We start from the raw sequence: 24,187 nt of genomic DNA on the forward strand, positions 1-24,187 counted from the left end.
AAAAACCTGAGACCAAACAAATACCGGTTAGTTTTGAATAACCTGCATTTTTCGGTATTTATGTGCACGGTTATTAGTAAGAAATAAGAAATCAGAGAGCAAACCAATATCGAAAAATGCAGGTTATTCAGAACTAAAATATCGGTCTCGGTTTTAATTGGTCGATTTTTGCCATCCCGAGGCGAGTGAATACTGCCGCAGTCTGCTGCCTCCAGCAGCCAGCGTGTTTGAATGAGACCAGAATGCGAACGCGGACCAGACGATGAGAGGTAGGAAGCTGCTCTGTTGGCGGCGGCAGCTGGGCGCGCTCATCTCGAGCAAACGACGCCTCGCACCCGGCTCCAGGCACCACCATTCTCCGGCGCCGCTCCGGTTGTCGTGCGATTTGCAAGCATTACCGTCGCAGCGCGCGACAATGGGCGCCGCTGCCGCTGCGTGGGAGGCTGGAAGCCCCCGCCTCCTCGCCAGAAAACGAGCGGCAGCTCCCGGGATCCTTTTTCTTCCAGTAGACCTCCTCCGCCCCTCTGCCCGCCGTTGTATGTGTGTGTTTGGAGGGGGGAGGGGAGGGGGGCGGTCGAGGGGCGATTCCCGTGGGAGATAGCTGTCGCCGGCAGGGGGTCCCCGTCGCGGGACATCCCATTCCTGGCCGCCTGCCACAATGGGACTCGCAGATTTATGGCGGCCTCGCGCCGCACGGTAGCCGCTTACAACAAATTAGGGGGGTGCGACCGGGCGCCCCGCGGCGACCGACGCGCACAAAGCGGAACTCGGCCCGGCTCTGAATAATTCCATCTGGCCCGCGCGTCATCGCCGCGTCTGACACGGCTGCGCGTACGTTTCCTTGTGCGGCCGGCGACATTCTTGAGGGGCTGAATGGGCACGTGTCAAGCGCGGCAGGAGGACGGGGCAAGGGACGCTCCTCTGCCTGTCTCTGTCCTCTGAAAGAGGGCGACAACTTCGCGAGACAGCCCTCATCGCCTCAGAGTCGAGAAGCTCCAAAACGCCGAAGTGGCGACCGAACTAGATTGCCTGTCCGTCTCCTAATAACTTGGCACCTATGCCGAGTAGCAGTTTGTAGCAACTGTGAACGGACCGGAACATCTGTAACCGTATTCACGGCTGGTCGTCGTCGTGAGTAAACAGTAGTAGTCCGCTGAGTTACAGAGCACTATCACTCACATGAAAGCAACAGTTTGCAAGGTTAGAACAAGAGTTGTCAGCAGAGTTCCAAGTGCGCAAGGGCTGCGGCTGGGAGATGCGATCTTTGTGCAGCTCCTTAACATGGCCAACTAAGTCATGACGAACAACATTTAAAAACCAAGGCAGGGTGGTAGCATACTCTGATGACCCAGCACAATTGCAAGGAATATCTTCACAGACGAATGGAAAAACTGGTAGACGCCGACCTCGGGGAAGATCAGTTTGGATTCCGTAGAATTGTTGGAACACGTGAGGCAATACTGACCGTACGACTTATCTTAGAAAATAGGTTAAGGAAAGGCAATCCTACGTTTCTAGCATTTATAGACTTAGAGAAAGCTTTCGACAATGTTGACTGGAATACACTCTTTCAAATTCTAAAGGTAGCAGGGATCAAATACGGGGAGCGAAAGACTATTTACAATTTGTACAGAAACCAGATGGCAGTTATAAGAGTGGAGGGCATGAAAGGGAAGCAGTGGTTGGGAAGAGAGTCAGACAAGGTTGTAGCCTATCCCCGATGTTATTCAGTCTCTATATTGAGCAAGCAGTAAAGGAAACAAACAAAAAATTCGGAGTAGGCATTAAAATCCATGGGGACGAAATAAAAAGTTTGAGGTTTGCCCATGACAGTGTAATTCTCTCAGAGACAGCAAAGGACCTAGAAGAGCAGTTGAACGTATTGGACAATGTCTTGAAAGGAGGATATAATATGAACATCAACAAAAGCAAAACGAGGATAATGGAATGTAGTCGAGTTAAATCTGGTGATGCTGAGGGAATTAGATTAGGAAATGAGTAGTAAAGGAGTTTTTCTGTTTGGGGAGCAAATTAACTGATGATGGTCGAAGTAGAGAGGATATAAAATGTAGACGATTTAAGTGTCAGGAAGTCGTTTCTGAAAGTATTTGAATGGAGTGTAGCCATGTATGGAAGTGAAACAAGGACGATAAATAGTTTGAACAAGAAGAGAATAGAAGCTTTCGAAATTTGGTGCTACAGAAGAATGCTGAAGATTAGATGGGTAGACCACATAACTAATGAGGAGGTATTGAATAGAATTGGAGAGAAGAGACATTTGTGACACAACTTGACTAGAAGAAGGGATCGGTTCGTAGGGCATATACTGGGGCATCAAGAGGTCACCAACTTAGTATTGGAGGGCAACGTGGAGGGTAAAAATCGTAGATGGAGACCAGAGATGAACACACTAAAGAGATTCAGAAGGATGTAGGTTGCTGTAGGTACTGGGAGATGATGAAGCTTGCACAGGATAGACTAGCATGGAGAACCGCATCAAACCAGTCCCTGGACTGAAGACCACAACAACGACGATCGAAGCCTTGAATAATTGTGCTGCATTGGAAGGAGCAGCTCGTAATTTAGGACTGGAAGTTAATCTATACAAAAAAAAGTATATGACGATGGAAATCGTGCTGGCGAGAGAGGAGAGACTTCAATAAAAGTAAATGGGAAAGAGTACTAAAATGTTTACATACCTAGGCTCGATAATAACAGAAGATTGCACAAGAGCAGCGGAAATTAACGAATTGAAGATTCGTTCACTAGCACACTATTGTTGCGTAAAGAAGCATTCCATAAAAACACTGATGGAGAAAAAATCGCAACACCAGAACATAACTAATGTAGAGTAATGGAATTTCGTGAATACGTTTGTCTAGGTAACATATTTAAGTGATTAGTATTGCACGACGACGCGTTAATGTAAGCGCGAGATACGTGAAGTGCTCGTACATTAATAACCTGTTTAGCCGCCAGAACGTGGAATACGAGCATGCATTGTGTTGTACAGGCGCAGGATTTAAGTTTTTGTGACGGAATTCCATGCCCGTTGCGCTTGGTCGGTCAATACAGGGACGGTTAATGCTGTTTGTGGGTGACGCTGTAGTCGTCGTCCAATGATATCCCATAGAAGTTCGATTGGAGACAAATATGGTGATCGAACGGGCCAAGGTACCATGTTGACACTCTGTACAGCATGTTGAGTTACAACAGCGGTGTGTGGGCGAGCGTTATCCGGTTGGAAAACACTCCCTGGAATGCTGTTCATGAATGATAGGACGACAGGTCGAATCACCAGATTGTTGTACATTTTGCAGTCGGTGTGCGTGGAAAGCCGGCCGCTGTGCCCTAGCGGTTCTAGGTGCTTCAGTCCGGAACCGCGCTGCTGCTACGGTCGCAGGTTCGAATCCTGCCTCGGTCATGGATGTGTGTGATGTCCTTAGGTTAGTTAGGTTTAGGTAGTTCTACGTCTAGAGGACTGATGACGTCAGATGTTAAATCCCATAGTGCTTAGAGCCATTTGAACCCTTTTTTGGTGCGTGGGATAACCACAAGCGTGCTCCTGCTGTCATACGAAATCGAAGGTCTAGGTCCAGAGCGTCTAGAACGCAGGCAGGTTGGGTGCAGGTCATCAACTGGCATTCTCCTAGCCAACAATCGGCCATCACTGGCACTGAGTCAGAAGCAGCTTTTATCAGATAAAACAACAGACCTCCGTCCTGCCCTCCAGTGAGCTATCGCTTGGCGCCACTGAGGTCAGAAATGGTAGTGGTTTGGGATGAGTGGAATGCATACAAGGCGTTTGACTCGGAGTTGCCTTTGAAGTAACCGATTTGTAATAGTTGGTTGAGTCACTGAGTTGCCAACTTCTACTCCAATTGCTGTTGCACATGCAGTACGATGCGCCAGACAAATACGCCGAACACTATGGTCTTTCCTCTCGGTAGTGCCACGTGACCTTCAGCAGCGCGGTCATCTTGCGACCGTACATTCTCGAGACCACCGCTGCCAGCAGTCACGTAGAGTGGCCACATTCTGCCAAGTCTTTCTGCAGTATCGCAGAAGGAACATTCAGCTTCTCGTAGTCTTATTACACGATCTCGTTCAAGTTCAGTGAGATGCTGATAATGGCGAATTTGTCTCCTTGAACGCATTCTGGACTGACATCTACTCACCACGTCCAGTTTCAAAGATAACTAACGTTCACAACGGTTACAACCCTTATTTAAAGCAAACCTGATTTGCATCGTTATCATCAGTATATTGACGGGTTTTGTGATATCACCTGAGCAAAATACCGGGTGATCAAAAAGTCAGTATAAATTTGAAAACTGAATAAATCAGGGAATAATGTAAATAGAGTGGTACAAATTGACACACATGCTTGGAATGACATGGGATTTTATTAGAACAAAAAATACAAAAGTTCAAAAAATGTCCGACAGATGGCCCTTCATCTGATCAGAATAGCAATAATTAGCATAACAAAGTAAGACAAAGCAAAGATGATGTTCTTTACAGGAAATGCTCAAGATGTCCACCATCATTCCTCAACAATAGCTGTAGTCGAGAAATAATGTTGTGAACAGCACTGTAAAGCATGTCCGGAGATATGGCGAGGCATTGGCGTCGGATGTTGTCTTTCAGCATCCCTACAGATGTCGGTCCATCACGATACACATGCCACTTCAGGTAACCCCAAAGCCAATAATCGCACGGACTGAGGTCTGGGGACCTGGGAGGCCAAGAATGACGAAAGTAGCGGCTGAGCACACGATCATCACCAAACGACGCGCGCAAGAGATCTTTCACGCGTCTAGCAATACTTTGCTCTTTCTTTTTCTTTTGGGTTCTAATAACACCCCATGTCATTCCAAGCACGTGTGTCAATTTTTTCCTGTCTGTCAACATTATTCCGTGGTTTATTAAGTTTTCAAATTTATACTGACTTTTTGATCGCCCGGTATATCGATATGAAAACAACGATGGCAGATGTATTACTGTAGTTGAAGATGAATGAAAATCTCAAACGGATGTTAAGATTAATGTAGATATTTATAAAAATGTACGTGTGTTTCTTCGGTAAGTAAATCGGGCATGCTGACGGGGATATGAAGGCCAGTTTTTACAGGGTTCCCTGTGCGGGCCCACCATCTCGCACGGTGTCAAAATTACGAGAGAATGAGTTGCCGGGGCTTAGCAAAACAGCCTCTCGCGTCTCCTGGCATTAAGATGCACTCACCCATGCCAGACGGTTGTTCGTGCCACAAATCTGCCACCCCGGCAGCGCGCACGGTCGCCGCTGCCCCTCGGAAATATACATACATAAGTCGAAACGAGGTTCCCACAGCGGAGAGCAGGTACGGGTACAGGTTCCCCCGCCCGTTAACTGCATTGTCTTACGAAGCACAATAGACGCGCGCTGCGCCTCGCCGTTATGACTCGGGACGCTAATAGCCTGCGACCGATGCTTTATGCCCGGCTGAAATGGCGCGCAGCACCGCACAGACCGGTTCCGCCGCTTCGCGTATCGATCTCCCATCGATAAATATCGCTGTACGTGTCAAATATAATAAGAGTCTAAACTTTTTCTGCCCCCCTCACGGCTGGAAATACACAAACATAAGTCAGCGGGCGAACAAGCCATTCCCACAGAGCGGCGCGTGAGTTGTATGCGTGGCGTCGGCGACACGGCTGCGGCCAGCGAGCAGAATGCGTGCTGCCCGGCGCTCTCGGTTTCTTTACTGCGAGCGTAAATTCGCCGCCTCTTATGTTCTCCACTGCACTTCACAATGGAACACAATATCCAGCTTGTAACGGCCCATTTAAGACTCGGACGGATACTACCGGCGTATGCCTCTCAGCTCCGCCATAAAATTTTCGAGACACGCTATTCGAGTAAGCCAAACAAATTCTCGAGCCGTAAATCTCGCGCACTGATACGTAAATCGAGGTCTAGTCGTATAGGGCCACTTTATGCCTTTCAAAGTGAGTTCACTACATGCTCAAAGTAAGTCATTACAGACCAGTCGACTGCTCAGCCCTTTATATTTACTTTTCAGTACTATATATCGGATTATTAGGCCCTTAAGGCCTTCAAATAACCGCAGTTACCTGAGCTGAGAAAAGTGGTGGGGTAGTGACATGCACATTCTACAGATGGCGGTAGTACACAAGGTAAAAAAGGGCAGTGACTGGCGGAGCTGTCATTTGCACTCAGGTGATTCATGTCCGATGTACTTATCGGCGCACGACCGACTTTGGATGCGGAATTGTAGTTGAGACTAGACGCATGGAACATTCCATTTCGGAGTGTGCCGAGAGGATCAAATTTGAGGCACTGCCAGCCGACGGCCTTCACTTTACAACTGAGAACCGTGGCGTTTTCGTATAGCTGTCAGTGCTGACAGACAAGCAACACAAGGTGAAATAAGCGCAGAAATCGTTGTAGAATGTATTCATTTGGACAGTGCGGTGAACTTTGACGTTAGTGGACTATGGCAGCAGACGACCGAGGCGAGTGCCTTTGCTAAGAGTACGACATAGCCTGCAGCGACTCTCGCGGGCTCATGACTACATCGTTTTGATCCTGGACTGGAAAACGATGGCCTGGGCAGATGAGCCCCGATTTCAGATGACAAGAACTGAGGGTAGGGTTCGAGTGTAGTACAGGCTCCACCAATCCATGGAGCCTTGTTGTCATGAAGGTTCTACGCAAGCTGGTCGTGGCTCTGTAATGGTGGAATGAAATGATCGTACCCCATGAGGGGTGTTCGGCCGCCGGAATTACGAGTCCTTTTTAGCGAGTCAATGATGATGAAATGAAGATGAAAGACACACAACACCCAGTCATCGTGAGGCAGGGAAAATCTCTGACCCTGCCGGGACTCGTACCCGGGACCCCGTGCGCGGGAAGCGAGAACGCTACCGCAAGACCACGAGCTGCGGACTCTGTAATGGTGAGGGCTGCGTTCACATCGAGTGGACTTGCTCCTGTGGTCCAGCTGAACCGATCATTGACTGGAAATGGTTATGCTCGGTTACTTGGAGACGATTTGCTGCCATTCATGGACTTCATGTTCCCAAACAAAGATAGAATTTTTATGGATGACAAAGCGCCGTGTCACTGGGCCACAGTTATTCGCAGTTGGGTTGAAGAACGTTCTGGAAAGTAGGAGCGAATGATTGGGTCACCCAGATTGCTCGATATGAATCCCATAGAACAGTTATGAGACATAATGAAGAGGTCATTTGTGCGAAAAAGTCCTGCTCGGCAACACTTTGCGGTTATGGGCACTTGTAGAGGCAGCATGGTTTAATTTTTCTGCAGGACACTTCCAACGACTTATTGAGTCCATGCTGTAGAGTTGCTGCACTTTTTTTGAGTCATCAGTCTTCTGCCGGCCGGGGTAGCCGAGCGGTTCTAGGCGCTACAGTCTGGAACAGCGCGACCGCTACGGTCGCAGGCTCGAATCCTGCCTCGGGCATGGGTGTATGTGATGTCCTTAGGTTACTAAAATGTAAACTTTCACGGCCGGAAATATCATGTCCATTATAATTATCCGGTCTGTTATGCCGTGGTCGGTTTATGAATTCCGTATTGTTTCCCAACGTTTCGTCTCCGACTGCGGGAGACATCTTCAAGGGGGTCCGTAGCTTGATGGAAGGTCCAATTCAGTAGCGAGCCAGTGTGTGTGTTGGACCTTCCATCAAGCTACGGACCCCCTTGAAGATGTCTCCCGCAGTCGGAGACGAAACGTTGGGAAACAATACGGAATTCATAAACCGACCACGGCATAACAGCCCTGATAATTATAATGGACGTCCTTAGGTTAGTTAGGTTTAAGTAGTTCTAAGTTCTAGGGGACTGATGATCACAGCAGTTGAGTCCCATAGTGCTCAGAGCCATTTGAACCATTTGAGCCAGTTAAGTCCCATAGTGCTCAGAGCCATCAGTCTTCAGACTGTTTTGAAGCGGCGCACCACAAATTCCTCACCTGTGCCACCTCTTCATCTCAAAGTACCACTTGCAACGTACGTCCTCAGTTATTTGCCGGATGCACTCCAAACTCTGTCTTCCTTTACAGTTTTTACCGTATGCAGCTCCCTCTAGTACCATGGAAGATGTTCCCTGACGTCTCCCTCTAAGATTCTCCGCAGCACCTTCCCATTCCTTACTTTATCAGTCCACCTAGTTTTCAACATTAGACTGCAGCACTACATCAAAATGCTTCGATTCTCTTCTGTTCAGGTTTTCCCACAGTCCACTTTTCGATACCATACTACGCTGTGCACCATACGTACATTTTCAGAAATTTCTTCTTCAAATGATGGCGTAAGTTTGATACTAGTAGACTTCTCTTGGTCAAGAACACACTCTTGCACAGTGCCTTGCTCCATCCATCCTTCGTTCGTTATTTTGCTGTCTAGGTAGAAGAATTACTTAACTTCATCCTCTTCGTGACCATCAATTCTGATACGTTTGTCGCTGCTCTCACGTCTGCTACTTCTCATTACTTTCGTCTTCCTTAGGTTTATTGTCAGTCCATAATATGTACTTATTAGACTGTTGAGTCCATTCAGCAGATGCTGTTCTTCTTCTTCACTTTCACTGATGGTAGCAATGTCATCAGCGAATCTTATCGTTGATATCCTTTCACTTCACATTTTGATCCCACACCTGCACCTTACTTTTATTTCAGTCATTGCTTCTTCGATGTATAGATAGAAAAGTAAGGGCAATAGACTACCTTCCTGTGTTACACCCTTTTTAATCAGAGTACTTCGTTCTTGGTCTTCCACTCTTATTGTCCCCTCTTGGGTCTTGTACATGTTGTATATTACCCACCTCTTCCTACAGCTTACCCCTATTTTTCTCAGAATTTCGAACTTCTTGGGCCATTTGACATTGTAGAACGCTTTCTCTAGGTCGACAAATCCTACGAACGTGTCTTGATTTTTCTTTAGTCTTCCATTATCAACGGCAACGTCAAAGTTGCCTCTCTTGTGCGGTTACCTTTCCTAAAGCCAAACTGATTGTCATCTAACACATCCTCAATTTTCTTTTCCATTCTTCTGTATATTATCCTTGTAAACAACTTGGACGCATGAGTTGTTAAACTGACTGGGCGATAATTCTCGCACTTGTCAGCCCTTTCAGTCTTCGGAATTGTGTGGGAGATGTTTTTCTGGAACTAAAATATTATATCGACAGACTCGTACGCTCCACACACCTACGTGAATAGTCATTTTCTTGCCACAGCTCCCAATGATTTTAGAAATTCTGATGGGATGTTATCTATCTTTCTGCCTTATTTATCTTATGTCTTCCAAAGCTCCTTCAAATTTTGATTCTAAAACAGGATTCCTTATCACTTCTATTCCAACGCCTGTTCCTTCTTCTATCACTTCACACGGATCTTCCCCTTGAATGTACACTTTCCACCTACCCACTCTCGCTTCTGTGTTTAACTATGGAATTCCCATTGCACTGTTTTATCGCTCTTGCTTTTAATTTCACCGAAGGTTATTTTTACCTCTCTATATGCTGAGTCAGTCCTTCCGACAATCATTTCATTTTCGATTTCTTCACATTTTTCACGCAACCACTTCGACTAGCTTCTCTGCGCTTCCTATTTATTTCATTCCTAAGTGACTTCCTGTATTCCTGAATTTTACTAAACGTTTATTTCCTTCTTTCATCACTCAGCTGAAGTACTTCTTCTGTTACCCATGGTTTCTTTGGAGTTACCTTCTTTGTATCTATGTTTTTCTTTCCAACATCTGTGATTGCCCTTTTTAGAGATGTCCATTCCTCTTCAGGTGAACTACCTACTAAGCTGTTCTTTATCGCAGTACCTATAGCCTCAGAGAACTTCAAGCGTATCTCGTCATTCCTTAGTACTTCCGTATCCCACTTCTTTGCGTAATAATTCATCATGACTAATGTCTCAAACTTCAGCCTACGCTTCATCACTACCACATTGTGATCTGAGTCTATATCTGCTCCTGGGTGCGCCTTACAATCCAATATCTGATTTCGGAATCTCTGTCTGACCTTGATGTAATCTAACTGAAATCTTCCCGTATCTATCTAATAACTAATTAATGAGAGTGACTATTGCAATATACAGGGTGATCAAAAAGTCAGTACAAATTTGAAAACTTAATAAACCACGGAATAATGTAGATAGAGACATAAAAATTGACACACATGCTTGAAATGACATGGGGTTTTATTAGAACAAAAAAAAGTATTGCTAGACACGTGAAAGATCTCTTGCGCGCGTCGTTTGGTGATGATCGTGTGCTCAGCCGCCACTTTCGTCATGCCTGGCCTTCCAGGTCCCCAGACCTCAGTCTGCGATTATTGGCTTTGGGGTTACCTGAAGTGGCAAGTCTATCGTTATCGACCGACTTCTCTAGGGATGCCGACGCCAATGCCTCACCATAACTCCGGACAAGCTTTACAGTGCTGTTCACAGCATCATTCCTACACTACAGCTATTGTTGAGGAATGTGGGTGGACATATTGAGCATTTCCCGTAAGGAACATCATCTTAGCATTGTCTTACTTTGTTATACTAATTATTGCTATTCTGATCAGATGAAGCGCCATCTGTCGGACATTTTTTAACGTTTGTATTTTTGGGGGGGGGGGGTCTAATAAAACCCCATATCATTCCAAGCATGTGTGTCAATTTGTACCTCTCTATCTACATTATCCCGTGATTTATTCAGTTTTCAAATTTATACTGACTTCTTGAGCACCCAGTATATATTATTTCAGAAAAATCTTAGGATACAGTTGCATACGACACGGACAAATTTAACATCCTAGAAATGCCGCAATCTTCGTGCATTAGTTAATTTATAAACACAGTAAATATCGACGGCCCCAAAATTGATCCTCACGGTACACCCTTACTATGTACCGATGCGGTGCTCTCCAAGTTAAGGAAAGTGCTGCTGTGGATCGTTGAAGACCTGCGTGCCCAGTCCGCCGCACTCACAAAGAGGTCGGCCCCGGCGAGCGCTTGAGCGCCTGGGAAGCCGTCTGCGCATCGGCTGCGGCGGCGACTGTACCCTCGCGGCCCGGCCTGAGTTATGGATATCGTGCTAATGGTGGCGGCCCCTGCGCCTGCCCGCCCGGGTAATTGCGTCATCACGATGAGCTGCGGCCGGCCGGCCGATCGCCAGGGACACTCGCCGTCTTAATAGCCGGGCCGGGCCGGCTCGGGTTACACGGCTCGGCGCGCGCACGCGCGGGCGCCCACCTCCCACAACTCCGCCGCCACTTTACGGGCTGATCACTCCGCCGCTGCGACCGTCTGCGAGCCCACTGGTAACCGCTAGGGGCGTGTTCCGTGTGTCGGCTGCAGCCGGTCCACTCTGAGCTCCGCACTGTATCAGCATAAAGCACTCGAGAACACAACCACCACAGCAACAGTTCCTTTCCGTCAAACGCCTTTCGAATGTCGTCGCCGCCGTCTTAAATCGTGGGATTGAGCGTCTACTTGTTTTGCCTTCACAAATACACCGAGGGCACAGAAGTCATGTGATAGCTATATGGACATATGAGGTATTATCGCGTTCACAGGGTATAAAAGGACAGTGCGTTGATGGAGCTATCGTCTGTACTCTGGTGATTCATGTGGAAAGATTTCCGACGTGACTACGCCCGCACGACGGGAATCAACAGACTATGGACGCGGAATGGTACTTGGAGGTAGACGCACGAGACGTTCTACATCGGCCGGTTTAGATTCCCGGCCGGGTCAGGGATTTTCACCTGCGTCGAGATGACTGCGTGTTTGTGTTGTCCTCATCATTTCATCATCATCATCATCATGAATGTGGCGAGATTGGGCTGAGCAAAGGTTCGGAATTTGTATGGGCGCTGATAACGGCGCAGTTGAACGCCCCACAAACCAAGCATCATCATTCTACATCGGAAATCGTTGGGAATAAAATATTCCGAGATACATAGTGCCAAGAGAGTGACGAGAATATCTCATTTCAAACATTACCTCTCACCACGGACAACACAGTGGCCGACGGCTCTCACTTTGATTGAGAGCAGCGGCGTTTGCGTAGAGCTGTCGGTACAGACAAACATGGAGCACTGCTTGAAGTAACCTCAAGAATTAATCTGGGACGCAAGACGAACGAATTCGTTAGGACGGAAAGATGAAATTTGGCGTTAATGAGCTATGGAAGCAAAATGGTTCAAATGGCTCTAAGCACTATGGGACTTGACAACTGAGGTAATCAGCCCCTAGATGGTTCAAATGGCTCTGAGCACTATGGGACTCAACATCTGTGGTCATAAGTCCCCTAGAACGTAGAACTACTTAAACCTAACTAACCTAAGGACATCACACACATCCATGCCCGAGGCAGGATTCGAACCTGCGACCGTAGCAGCCGCGTGGTTCCGGACTGAAGCGCCAAGAACCGCTCGGCCACAGCGGCCGGCGCTATGGCAGCAGCAGAGCGTCGCGAGTGCCTTTGCGAACAGCACGGCATCGTCTGCAGCGGCTTTGCTGGGCTCGTGACCATGTCGGTTGGACCCTAGACGACTTGCAAGCCGTAGCCTGATCAGATGAGTCCCGATTTCAGTTGATAACAGCTGATAATGGGATTATAATGTGACAAAGACCCCACGAAGTCATGGACGGAAGTTGTCAACAAGGCGCTATTCAAGGTGGTGGCTTCATAACGGTGTGGTCTTTGTTTACATGGAATGAGCTGTATGCCCTGGTGCAATTGAACCGATGGTTGACTGGAAATGGTTATGTTCGGTTGCCTGGGGGCCATCTGTAGCCATCCATGGACTTACTGTTCCCAAACAACGAGGGAATTTTTGTGCACTTTGAACGCGGAATGGTACTTGGTTTGAAGAACATTCCGGAGAGGTCGAAGAAATGGTTTGGCCTCCCAAAACGCTCGACATTAATCTTTCTGAAAATTTATGAGTCGTAGCCTTGAGGTTAGTTCTTGTACAAAATTAGTGTACAAAATCCTTCACTGAGGACACTTTCGCAGTTAGTTACGGACATCTATAGAGGCAGCATGGCTTCGAGCTACTGCACTACGCCGTGCAAAAAGAGATCCGATACGGTATTAGCAGGGATTCCATGACTTTTCTCACCTCAGGTTATGTTCATCGATTCCTCACGACGCCTCACCTTCGTTTAGGGTTGTACTTAAGGATTTTCTTGAATCATCCTTCGTCTCCCTTCATTTGGAGAGGTGAATCACGTTATACTCTGTGACAATCCGATGAAAGGGTTTGGACTTGGCAAATGCTTTGACAATGTTACCTGCCGCCATGTAAAGTGTCGATACTGAAGTGCGAAGCAGGAGGTGTTACGGTAGAGGGTGTTTACCGTTGTTAGCGTATGGTTCCCCTATCGTGCTTCAAAAAGCGCTAAGTGCGGAAGGGTATGAATACATTTTAAGGCATTGTGGACTTCGCATACTAGAACAGCTTAGAAACGAAGATTGTTTGGTTCGGATGACAAAGAACCCTCTCATAAACACCATCTGCGAGGCAGTGGTTTGTGGACAGTAACATTTCTGTAAAGGACTGGCCTGTCGAGGCGCCAGACCTGAATCCAGTTAGGTGAGTTGGAACATCGACTTCGCACCAGACCCGAGTGTGCAACATCATTTACTTCTCTGGTTTCACCTGTTGAGGAATAATGAGCTACCAATCCTCCACAGACATTCAGACACCTCACTGAAAGTGTCTCCAGTAGAATTCAAGCTGAAGGGTAAACACTCCCAATATAATGTCTAGTAATAGGTATCCTGATGATCAGACACTGATCCTCTGTGTCCATAACTTGCATCATTACTATAATGTACATGGGGAGGATCAGAACAATGTGCATCATAATTAGTCAGTCTTCCTTAACTGTGTTCCTCAGGAGGCTAGCAAAATAAAGCTCACCATGATATAAGATCTGTTATATATAATTGAACTCTTCTTCATCGGGAAGCACAGTTTCAAAAGCGCAGTATCGGACTAGGCATTGCACTGGCCTTCCTCCTACCTTTGAACTGAATTACCCATTCAGTTGCAACTAGGACAACCTTCTTTTTTCAGTTCACTCCGGAAACGCTCGACATGGCAATTTTGACTTCAGCACCTCACTCCCAGATAGGAAAGAAAAGTAAATGGCAAATTTTCTGAGACCACCTGAGAATCGAACCTAGTGCATTTGTATTTGTAGCGTGGTGCTTCCTTACTGAGCCGGCGAGCTGACGATTATCGCTGTTAGAGCTTACTTTCCGATCTGCTAAATGGAAATGCCGTGTGGCTAGGTCCTCCCGTCGGGTAGACCGTTCGCCTGGTGCAAGTCTTTAGAGCTGACGCCCCTTCGGTGACTTGCGTGTCGATGGGGATGAAATGATGATAAGGGCAACACAACACCCAGTCCCTGAGCGGAGAAAATCTCCCACCCAGCCGGGAATCGAACCCGGGCCGTTAGGTATGACATTCTGTCGCGCTAACCACTCAGCTACCAGGGACGGACTCCGATCTGCTGAGCAGTATGTTTAATAAATCAAACGTGGACTGGAGGACAAATAAAAATAATACATCTATGATGTGTATATTCAGACTGGATCGATGAAGGAAAATTAGTACCAAGGCCAAGATTCGAACACGGGTCTCCTGCTCACCATGCAGATGCACTGAGCACATTGGCACGGTGGCTTTGCACAACGACACGAACTACCCTGGCACGCATCCCTCTCAGTCCAAATTCCCACTCACTCCTTCAGCCCACTTGGTATTCCCTCCAAGTTCGAAGAGCATTGCAGAGCGACTGTATTGGAATAATATTTCAGTGTCGAAAGAAAAGAGGATCCTACCTCAAACCCAATTCAAATGACACTATATGGTTCCAGAGACTTTTTCAGTTCTCAACCTTCTGTGATTTATACATGCACGCTGAAGGGATGCATGAAAATTTGTACCAAGGTCAGGGTTCGAAACTGGGTCTCCTGCTCCCTAGACAGATGGACTAACCACTACGCCATTCTGGCATAATGGGTTTGCACAACTGCACAGACTACCCCAGCACGCCTTTCTCGTCAATCATAGGCGTTTGAGACTTGAAAAAGGACCGAGCGAGGTGGCGCAGTGGTTAGCACACTGGACTCGGATTCGAGAGGACGACTGTTCAGACCCGCGTCCCGGCATCCTGATTTAGGTTTTCCGTGATTTCCCTAAATCATTTCAGGCAAATGCCGGTACGGCACGGTTTCGAATTTGGAGGGAATACCAAGTGGGCTGAAGGAACGAGTGGGAATTTGGACTTCCTTCCCTATTCCGATGGGACAGATGACCTCGCTGTTTGGTCCCTTCCCCAAGATCAACCAACCAATTTGTAAAGGTCTTAATTCGAGCAAAACATATATGCCTGGCATTCAGGGAGAATCCCCGTTTCGTTGGATGCTGAGGGGCTATTCCAACACATCTGGAAAGTCTCTGCAATGCTGTTCGAATTTAGGAGGAATACCGGATGGTCTGCGTTGTGAAGGGAATCTGGATTGAGGAGGGTGATGTGCGTTTGTGCAAAGCCACTTGCCAGGATCGCGTAGTGGTTGACGCATCTGCCTAATGAGCAGGAGACCTGGGTTCGAATCCTGGTCTTCGTACAAATTTTCCGTCCGTGCTTCAGTCTGAAAATATATAACATAGATATTTGAGACTTGAAAAGGTCCCTGGAACCACATAAGTTCATTTGAAAAACGTAACAATTCAGCGCCGACGTTTTCACGAACGTTTCCCGACGTACCATAGGAGCCGGGTCACTCGTGAGAAACCGTATAAGCATTGGCGATATCAAATATCGCCGAGTATCGAGAAAAGGCTCGTGAGAAGAGAGGGGTGGTGCCGTGGCAACTAGCAGTGGGAGGCGCTGCGGTATTGCGTAGCTATAATTTCAGGACGCGGCCTGTGCGTCGGGATTACGTTTCGGCACGCCCCCTGTCTGTTTGTTTGCGGTTTCCTGGCACATTGTAGGCCGGGGCCGCTTCCGCCGTATCGGCTGTCCCTCCTCAGGTGGGCGCTCGCCGGCCCTTTGAAGGGCGAGTGGTGCGCGCCTAATCTCGCGAGTGCACCCTGCACTTACCCCTTCCCTTTGACCGGCCCTCCAAAGGGCCATTGTCTCTGCACTGGGCGAGGGCGCGCGCTGCTGTTTAGCGGCGAGTTGTGTGTCAAGACGGCTGGCTGGGTACTTGCCACTGCTGCGCTCCACTCTCATCGCCTCTACTGGGGACTGGTGATTACGCGCGCGCCGGGGGCACCCATTGTAAGCCGGCCACTGGTCATGCAGCCCATGATCAAAGGCCGTCATTAAGCTGCGCAGGCGTGGGGGGGGGGGGGGGAATGGGGAGAGGTCTCAGTGACGAAAAGTCTTTATTCAGGACAGCGGCCGCAGGTCACCACTAACTCTGCCGTCTAAGAATCCAAGCAGAAGCCTCCCATTTCTCCGTGCTTCCTGTTAGTACTCTTGACAATGGTACTACTCGTCCTGTCCTGTTTTTGAGTACCCACGTGTCTAGTATTACGGAAGCTATCGCCTGATCCCTAAACAGTTGCCTTCTTATCAATGTTTTCCGTATGTTCCTTTCTTCACAGATTCTGACGAGAACCACCTCATTCTTTACTCCAAAAGTCAACCTAATTTTCAACGTTCTTCAATAGCTCCACATTCAGTCGTTTCGATTCTCTTATTTTCCAGCTTTCCCACAGTCCACGATACACTCCAATACACTGCAGTGCTCCAAAGATTTCTTTCTTAGATGAAGTTTGACACTGACAGACATGTTTTAACCAGTAATGGCCTCTTTGCCAGTGCTGATCTGCTTGTGATGTCCTCCTTTCTTCTTGCCCTATTGGGCACGTATTATTTTGCTTCCATGGTAGCAGAATTCCCCCACTTTGTCTACTTCGTGGTCCCTTATTTTGATTTTAAGTTTATTGGCCGTCTCCTTTCTGCCACTCCTCAACGCTTTCGTTTTCCTTTCCAGTTTACTCTTAGTCTGTAGTGTGTGCTTGTAAGACTGTTAATTCCATTTCACATGTCTTGCAATCCTTCCTAACTTTAACTGAAGATGGCAATATCAGCAGATAATTTTGCCCTGAATTTTAATCCTACTCTTTAAGCTTTCTTTTATTTCTGTGATTGCTCCTCAGTATAAGCGTTGAACAGTACGGTCGAACAACTACGTACCTGTCTTACAACATTTTTACTCTGAGCACTTCGTTAAAGGTCTTCCATACGTATTGTTCCTTCTTGGTTCTTGTACACATTGTATATTACCTGTCTTTTCCTATACCTCACTGTATTTTTCTCAGAATTTCGCATCTTGTACCGTATTAAATTGCCGAAAGCTTCCTCGAGGTTGACAGATTCTACGAACGTGTTTTGATTTTTCTCAAGTCTTGCTTCCATTAACAATCGCAACGTCGGAACGGCCTCTGTCGTGCCCTTACCTTACCGAAAACCAAACTGATCGTCATCTCCACACTCTTCCATGTATATACAGAATACTTATAAAGGTAGTCAAGATTCTTCGATTGTCGTTAGTATCACCATCTGCAAAACAAGTATGTATTGGCGAATTTGAAAGCTATCGGGACATCAATTTGCCAAATCACGCTTTGCACGTGCTGCCAGTAATAATAAACAGAAGGACAGAAATGAAATCTGAATGCTTACTGTGTGGAGGTAAGTTTGGTTACAGAACGGGAAATAGTAGTGGAAAAGGAGTTCTGACATTCCGATTACTAATGTAAGGAACATAGAAGAAAACTGAGGATACATTCCTAGCATTTGTGGACCTAGAGAAAGGCTTCGACTATGTAAAGACTAAAAAGCTTTGGAGTATACAAAACGCGTCTCCATGTCAGTCACTATTTACCAATTGCTGAATGCGTTCTGGCGTTTCAAGTAAGGCTTCTCTGTATATCGTTTTTGCCCATATCTTTAGTCCTACTGGAGCTAGGAGCTTATAAACCCCACGGTGCTGATACTCAAAAGGTCTGTTGTTTCTGTGCCACATTTGGATGACATCAGTCAAGGAGTGTGGGAGGTGATCGTGGTCATAAACAAATACATCCACTCTGCGCATATATATATATATATATATATATATATATATATATATATATATATATATATATAGTGTGCGCGCGCATACGTGCATGTATACCAAATACACCTTCCCAGTTTGCTGTTTTATTTAAGGATTATTTGCACAGGTCAACAAACCAAAATACTGTGAAATTTGTTAATAATTTATTTGATGTCAGACTTTATCACAGGTGCCTCATTACAGATACATATTTAACTAAACTTTGGGATCCATTCAACTATATCATCATGCAAGCATCAACAGATGTGTGTATCTAGACCCCCCCCCCCCCCCCTATGTATATAAGATATAAGCTGTTCAGAATCCTTGGTCGATGGGGGCTATGCCTGAAATAAACGAGCAAAAAAGAAAAATTTGTGTTGAGGTGCGTGTAAGGCAGGGCCGTAGCCTCTTGCGATTGTTGTGCAACTTGTGTGTAGGAGAAGTGATGACAGAAGTGAAAGAAAATACTAAAAAAGGAATAAAGTGTAGGGGGGACAGACATTTTGTAAGTTAGTCTTTAGAGGCCTCTAGAAACCAGTGAACAGCATTCTTAGCAGGAAGTGCAACTAGTAAGCAAAGTAACACAGGACAGCCGAAGCAAGGCAGATATTAAAAGTACAAGACAAATGATATTTTTTTGCTGTCTTTTCAATAAATCTCTACTCATGCCAGATACTGAAAACGACTTGAGGCGGTAGTTCCTGAAGTATGCGTCTGAAGCCAAGTGTTGTATGAAAGGAAGAAGATATTTGAATCGTAAATCAGGAGGGGAGGAAACGACTCGAAGCATTTTGAATGTTATTTATAAGTCTGTTATTACCAGTTTGTATATTTCCTGCTTTTAAGGGTCCAAGATTCACACCCAGTGTCGAGTATTCTCCAAATGAGGCAACTTTCCACCTCTGTTAACTGAGATGGTTGTTAGTCAAAATATGCCTTGGGGTTGTAAAAACTTATTACTGTATCTGCTACAGTCCACCTTTCCTCGGTTGTTATGCTACCTGAACAACACAATCCATTTACTCACTTTAAAGATGTGTTTCTTATTTTGATGGGTACTCCTATTTTTTTGCTCAGTTTATTCATGTCCATTATTGTTAGTTTCTTTCGTATGTTTTTTATGCGAATGTGTGTAAGAGTACCTGTGGAAACGCGTCACACATCATTAGAGGTTAACCATCCCCGATTCATTAATGAATCGAACACCCATATATAAAACAAATTCAGATTACTTTACAAATGAGACAACTTGTTAAATACACTACTGGCTATTAAAATTGCTACACCACGAAGATGACGTGCTAAGCTTTTCAGAACACTCACACAAGGTTGGCGCCGGTGGCGACACCTACAACGTGCTGACATGAGGTAAGTTTCCAACCGATTTCTCATACACAAACAGCAGTTGACCGACGTTGCCTGGTGAAACGTTGTTGTGTTGTCTCGGGTAAGGAGGAGAAATGCGTACCATCACGCCTCCGACTTTGATGAAGGTCGCATTGTAGCCTATCGCGATTGCGGTTTATCATATCGCGACATTGCTGCTCGCGTTGGTCGAGATCCAATGACTGTTAGCAGAATATGGAATCGGTGGGTTCAGGAGGGTAATACGGAACGCAGTGTTGGATCCCAACGGCCTCGTATCACTAGCAGTCGAGATGACAGGCATCTTATCCGCATGGCTGTAACGGATCGTGCAGCCACGTCTCGATCCCTGAGTCAACGGGTGGGGACGTTTGCAAGACAACAACCACCTGCACGAACAGTTCGACAACGTTTGCAGCAGCACGGACTATTAGCCCGGAGACCATCTCTGCGGTTACCCTTGACGCTCCATCACAGACAGGAGCGCCTGCGATGGTGCACTCAACGACGAACCTAGGTGCACGAATGGCAAAACGTAATTTTTTCGTATGAATCCAGGTTCTGTTTACAGCATCATGATGGTCGCATGCGTGTTTGGCGGCATCGCAGTGAACGCACATTGGAAGCGTGTATTCGTAATCGCCATACTGGCGGATCACCCGGCATGAGGGTATGCGGTGCCATTGGTTACACGTCTCGGTCACCTCTGGTTCGCATTGACGGCACTTTGAACAGTGGACGTTACATTTCAGATGTGTTTAGACCCGTGGCTCTACCCTTCATTCGATCCCTGCGAAACCCTACATTTCTGCAGGATAATGCACGACCGCATGTTGCAGGTCCTGTACGGGCCTTTCTGGATACAGAAAATGTTCGACTGCTGCCTTGGCCAGCACGTTCTCCAGATTTCTCACCAATTGGAAGCATATGGTCAATTGTGGCCGAGCAACTGGTTCGTCACAATACGCCAGTCACTACTCTTGATGAACTGTGGTATCTTGTTGAAGCTGCATGGGCAGCTGTACCTGTACACGCCAGCCAAGCTCTGTTTGACTCAATGCCCAGGCGTATCAAGGTCGTTATTACGGCCAGAGGTGGTTGTTGTGGGTACTGATTTATCAGGATACATGCACCCAAATTGCGTGAAAATGTAATCATATGTCAGTTCTAGTATAATATATTTGTCGAATGAATACCAGGTTATCATCTGCATTTCTTCTTGGTGTAGCAATTTTAATGGCCAGTAGCGTATATAGTCTTGGTAACTGGTGCTGCGTAAGTAATGTATCCTCAAGAAACATACACAGATTCTAGGTTCAGTACTTGACTTACTGTGTTAGACCTTTAACGTAAGTTTATACATTGTAGAGAGTAGCTTACGGCAGTCTTAATTGTACGAAGTAGTGAATATGAAGGTTTCCCTTCGTGATATAGACACTGCTTGCTGTGAGCACATAATGAGGATGCCCGTTACGCGTGTGGGCCGTGTTGCAGGCTGCCGGGAGACGGCGTTCATCTACGCCATCACGAGCGCCGGCGTGACGCACGCGATAGCGCGCGCCTGCTCAGAGGGCAGCGTGTCGGCCTGCTCGTGCGACCACAGCTACGCGCATCGCGCGCACGCCCACGCCAAGCACCCTCTGCCCGGCACCGCCGCCGCCGCCGCCGCTGCAGGTAAGGAGCCGAGCCGCCAATACGTCTCCGAAGAAAAGAAGCTAACAGAGGAAAGTGCCCAAAGCCGGACACGCCCCCACCCCACTTTGATTTTGATTTTTTAAAATCAGAAAATAGAAAATTGTTTGTAACCTACCAACAGATAAAAATTCCGTAACCTCCCAACAGTAAAAACAATATAATTATTTATTTCCTTCACATTCAATGTAACCTTGCAACAGATAAAAATAGTTATATATTGCATTCACATTCAGCGTAACCTCCCCATAAAAAAATTGCGTAACCTATCAATAATAAAATGTGACTAATCTCTCAATAAAATTGTGGCTCACTTATAACCTTTCAATAATTGACTGTGACTTTAAACTGGTAAATTTTAGACGTGAGCAGGGCTGCGTCATGGCTGTGAAAGATCATACTGAATAAATTGAAAATTCTTACCTCAATAAAGTCGCCGGATAGCGCGTATATATCTGTTCCTATACGAAGCTAAACTTTTCTGACACAGCCCTGTGCTATGCTGGCCGAGAGATTTGTCATGTATAAAAGAAACAACTGATTTTTCTTTACAATAATCAGGATGACCATGGATTGGAGAAATTAGTAAATTCTTAAAATTGAGATGAATAATTGTCAAAAGTTAATTTTTTTATGAGAGATTATTATTAAGAGATTTTTTAAAACATTTCACATGGGACCTGATACAACAATAGTACATATTCGCGAGGGTGCTTTTACCTTATACTACAATGTTCAGGTTCCGCCATCGCTCCCCAAGACCGGCCCAGCCAACTCCACACACGACTGATCGCTACTACTACTACTACTACTACTACTACTACTGCTGCTACTGACACTGCTCCTACTGCAGCCAACACTACTCTCTGGTCTGAGACACTCTTATGGCTTACATATCGCAGGCAGCGCGTGAGCAATCCATCGAAATTACATCTGCTTGAGTGCGCTAGCAACAAATTCCTTAATCATGGACCTCTTACATGTTTCAAAACCGTATCATAATTTTAATATAACGTTATGCACCACTTACACTTAATTAAATCGGACCCCTTTTAAAAATAACCAAAAAGCACTAAACAAAATTGGACAAAGGTATTAACTAAGAGAAAATATCTTGTAGTTTCAAAGTAGGTTTAATATTGCATCTTTCAGAAAGTTAAAGAATGTCTCTATGATTCCTTTGCTTAATCCAATAGCTCTGCCATACGATGTTCCTGTAGGTTTTCATTCTGACCCTTTAGTTTTGTGACGTTTAACGAAAAGATTAACCCAATTTTCACCAGCAATTTCGCCTTTGAACGGGTATTCACTGTTATTCCCCTCTGACAGTTGTAATGCCATTATTCACAATTTCTTACGAATAAGCCCAAAGACAGAAACTTCCATAGCAAGACAGTACTATACGAGATGTTCTTCGAAATCTTTACTCGAACTGTAGGTCTGCCTTTTTTTTTTTCTTTTGCTGCTTCCTCTGGTGTACCGTACTTCATGCTGGACAGCATCGTAAGGGTTATTTCTCTATCATTAAACTGCTTGCTGACCTCCTTCCAAACCACTTTATTTTTATGAACTGCGTCAATAGCTTTAGTGATTTTAGAAGGACTCCACTTTCTTTAATCAGCCTTCGCCATTATCCTCTTCGTAACCGCAATGCAATTCCAAAAGAATAAAGGTGTGTACTAATACAAGAGATTTGAAACCTGAAGTAAGGGGTCTGGTTTAAGCAACTATAGCGTACATTTTGTTAACCAAATATCTGAATGAAACCGTTTAGTCACAAACACTAACATTTGAAACTTATTAATTAAGAACAGTCACATGTTGAATGGCTTATCTGCCGTAACGGAAAATGTAGTACAAGGCAAAAAAAAAATATTTTTTATTGTCAAAACATGTAGCCTGCTGCCAAACATAAATCACGAGTGAAGCGAACTACTTGAGCAGTCCGCGACAGAGTGGTGCAAGCCTGAGCTACCACATATTTTGGTTCCGCTAGAGCTTAAGAGAATACACAGCCAAGAACCATGGGGCCCACTTTAGAGGGGTAGTCAGATTTTGGACACTAACCTCTACAATGTATATTTTATATTATATTAAAAAAAATGAATATTTGTGTGTTGGTCTTCTATGTGTTCCTATACCATTCATACGATGGCGGTGAAACATTGGTGACTTTTTGTTGCGCACATCTGTGAAGGTTTCTTTTGGGAACAGAACCAACTACCACCCATAGGGCTGGAAATGAAAAGACAGTGACATAGCAAGTTAATGCAGGAACGCTTGGATCAATTTCAATTAAAATTTTGTGTACATTTGATTCACTGTTTGTACAAATATTTTGTTGGTGTACCATATCACAACAGATATACAAAAATATTTGATAACAAGCTATACTAATATCAGTGTGGTTATTGATGTGAACCTCGATGACAGTTGGGAACAGGGGGTGGGTGCAAACACAACTCTGCAATGCCTGAAGGAGTTTCTACATCAGTTGGCACACGTATCACTCTCCGTCTGAAAAACATTGCTGTGACAGTAGCTCACCCCTAGCACCTGTATGGCTGAGGATTCAGGGTGAAAAGGCATGACATAAAAGCATAAACCCAGGAATGCCTGGAGAAATTTGAACCAAATGTGGTATACACATGACTCATTATTTGGATAAAAATACTGAGGGAGTAAGAGGCGACGTGTAGCAATTCACGGAAAGGACTTTCTGTTTTTTCTTTCTGCCATTAATTGACCGGGAATAATTCAGAAGTAATAAACGCAGTCTGTTCCTTACTGTGCAATTCATCAAACCACATTGTTGGAATGAGGAACGTAGGGAGCCAATAATTTTGCCAGCGTGTTTCGGAGCCAAAGGTCATGCCACACGACTCAGCACCACAGATAATTTAACGTCATCTCCAGAGGCACATAGTATAAAACAGCGGAGAGACACAGTTATCAGCTACAATATCTT

The 24,187-nt window shown here is 45.7% G+C and overlaps 1 protein-coding gene across 1 annotated transcript in view; it reads left to right on the forward strand.

The window, feature by feature from the left end:
- The window catches only part of LOC126235465 (protein Wnt-1-like), a 221,824-nt gene that overhangs the window by 169,101 nt on the left and 28,536 nt on the right, over positions 1–24,187 (forward strand). Inside the window, exon 4 of the mRNA XM_049944187.1 lies at positions 21,022–21,188. Coding sequence (XP_049800144.1) covers positions 21,022–21,188 — 167 coding nt within the window. The remainder of the gene's footprint in view (positions 1–21,021; positions 21,189–24,187) is intronic.

This window comes from Schistocerca nitens, chromosome 2, assembly GCF_023898315.1.
Source record: "Schistocerca nitens isolate TAMUIC-IGC-003100 chromosome 2, iqSchNite1.1, whole genome shotgun sequence".
NCBI classification, from domain to species: domain Eukaryota; kingdom Metazoa; phylum Arthropoda; class Insecta; order Orthoptera; family Acrididae; genus Schistocerca; species Schistocerca nitens.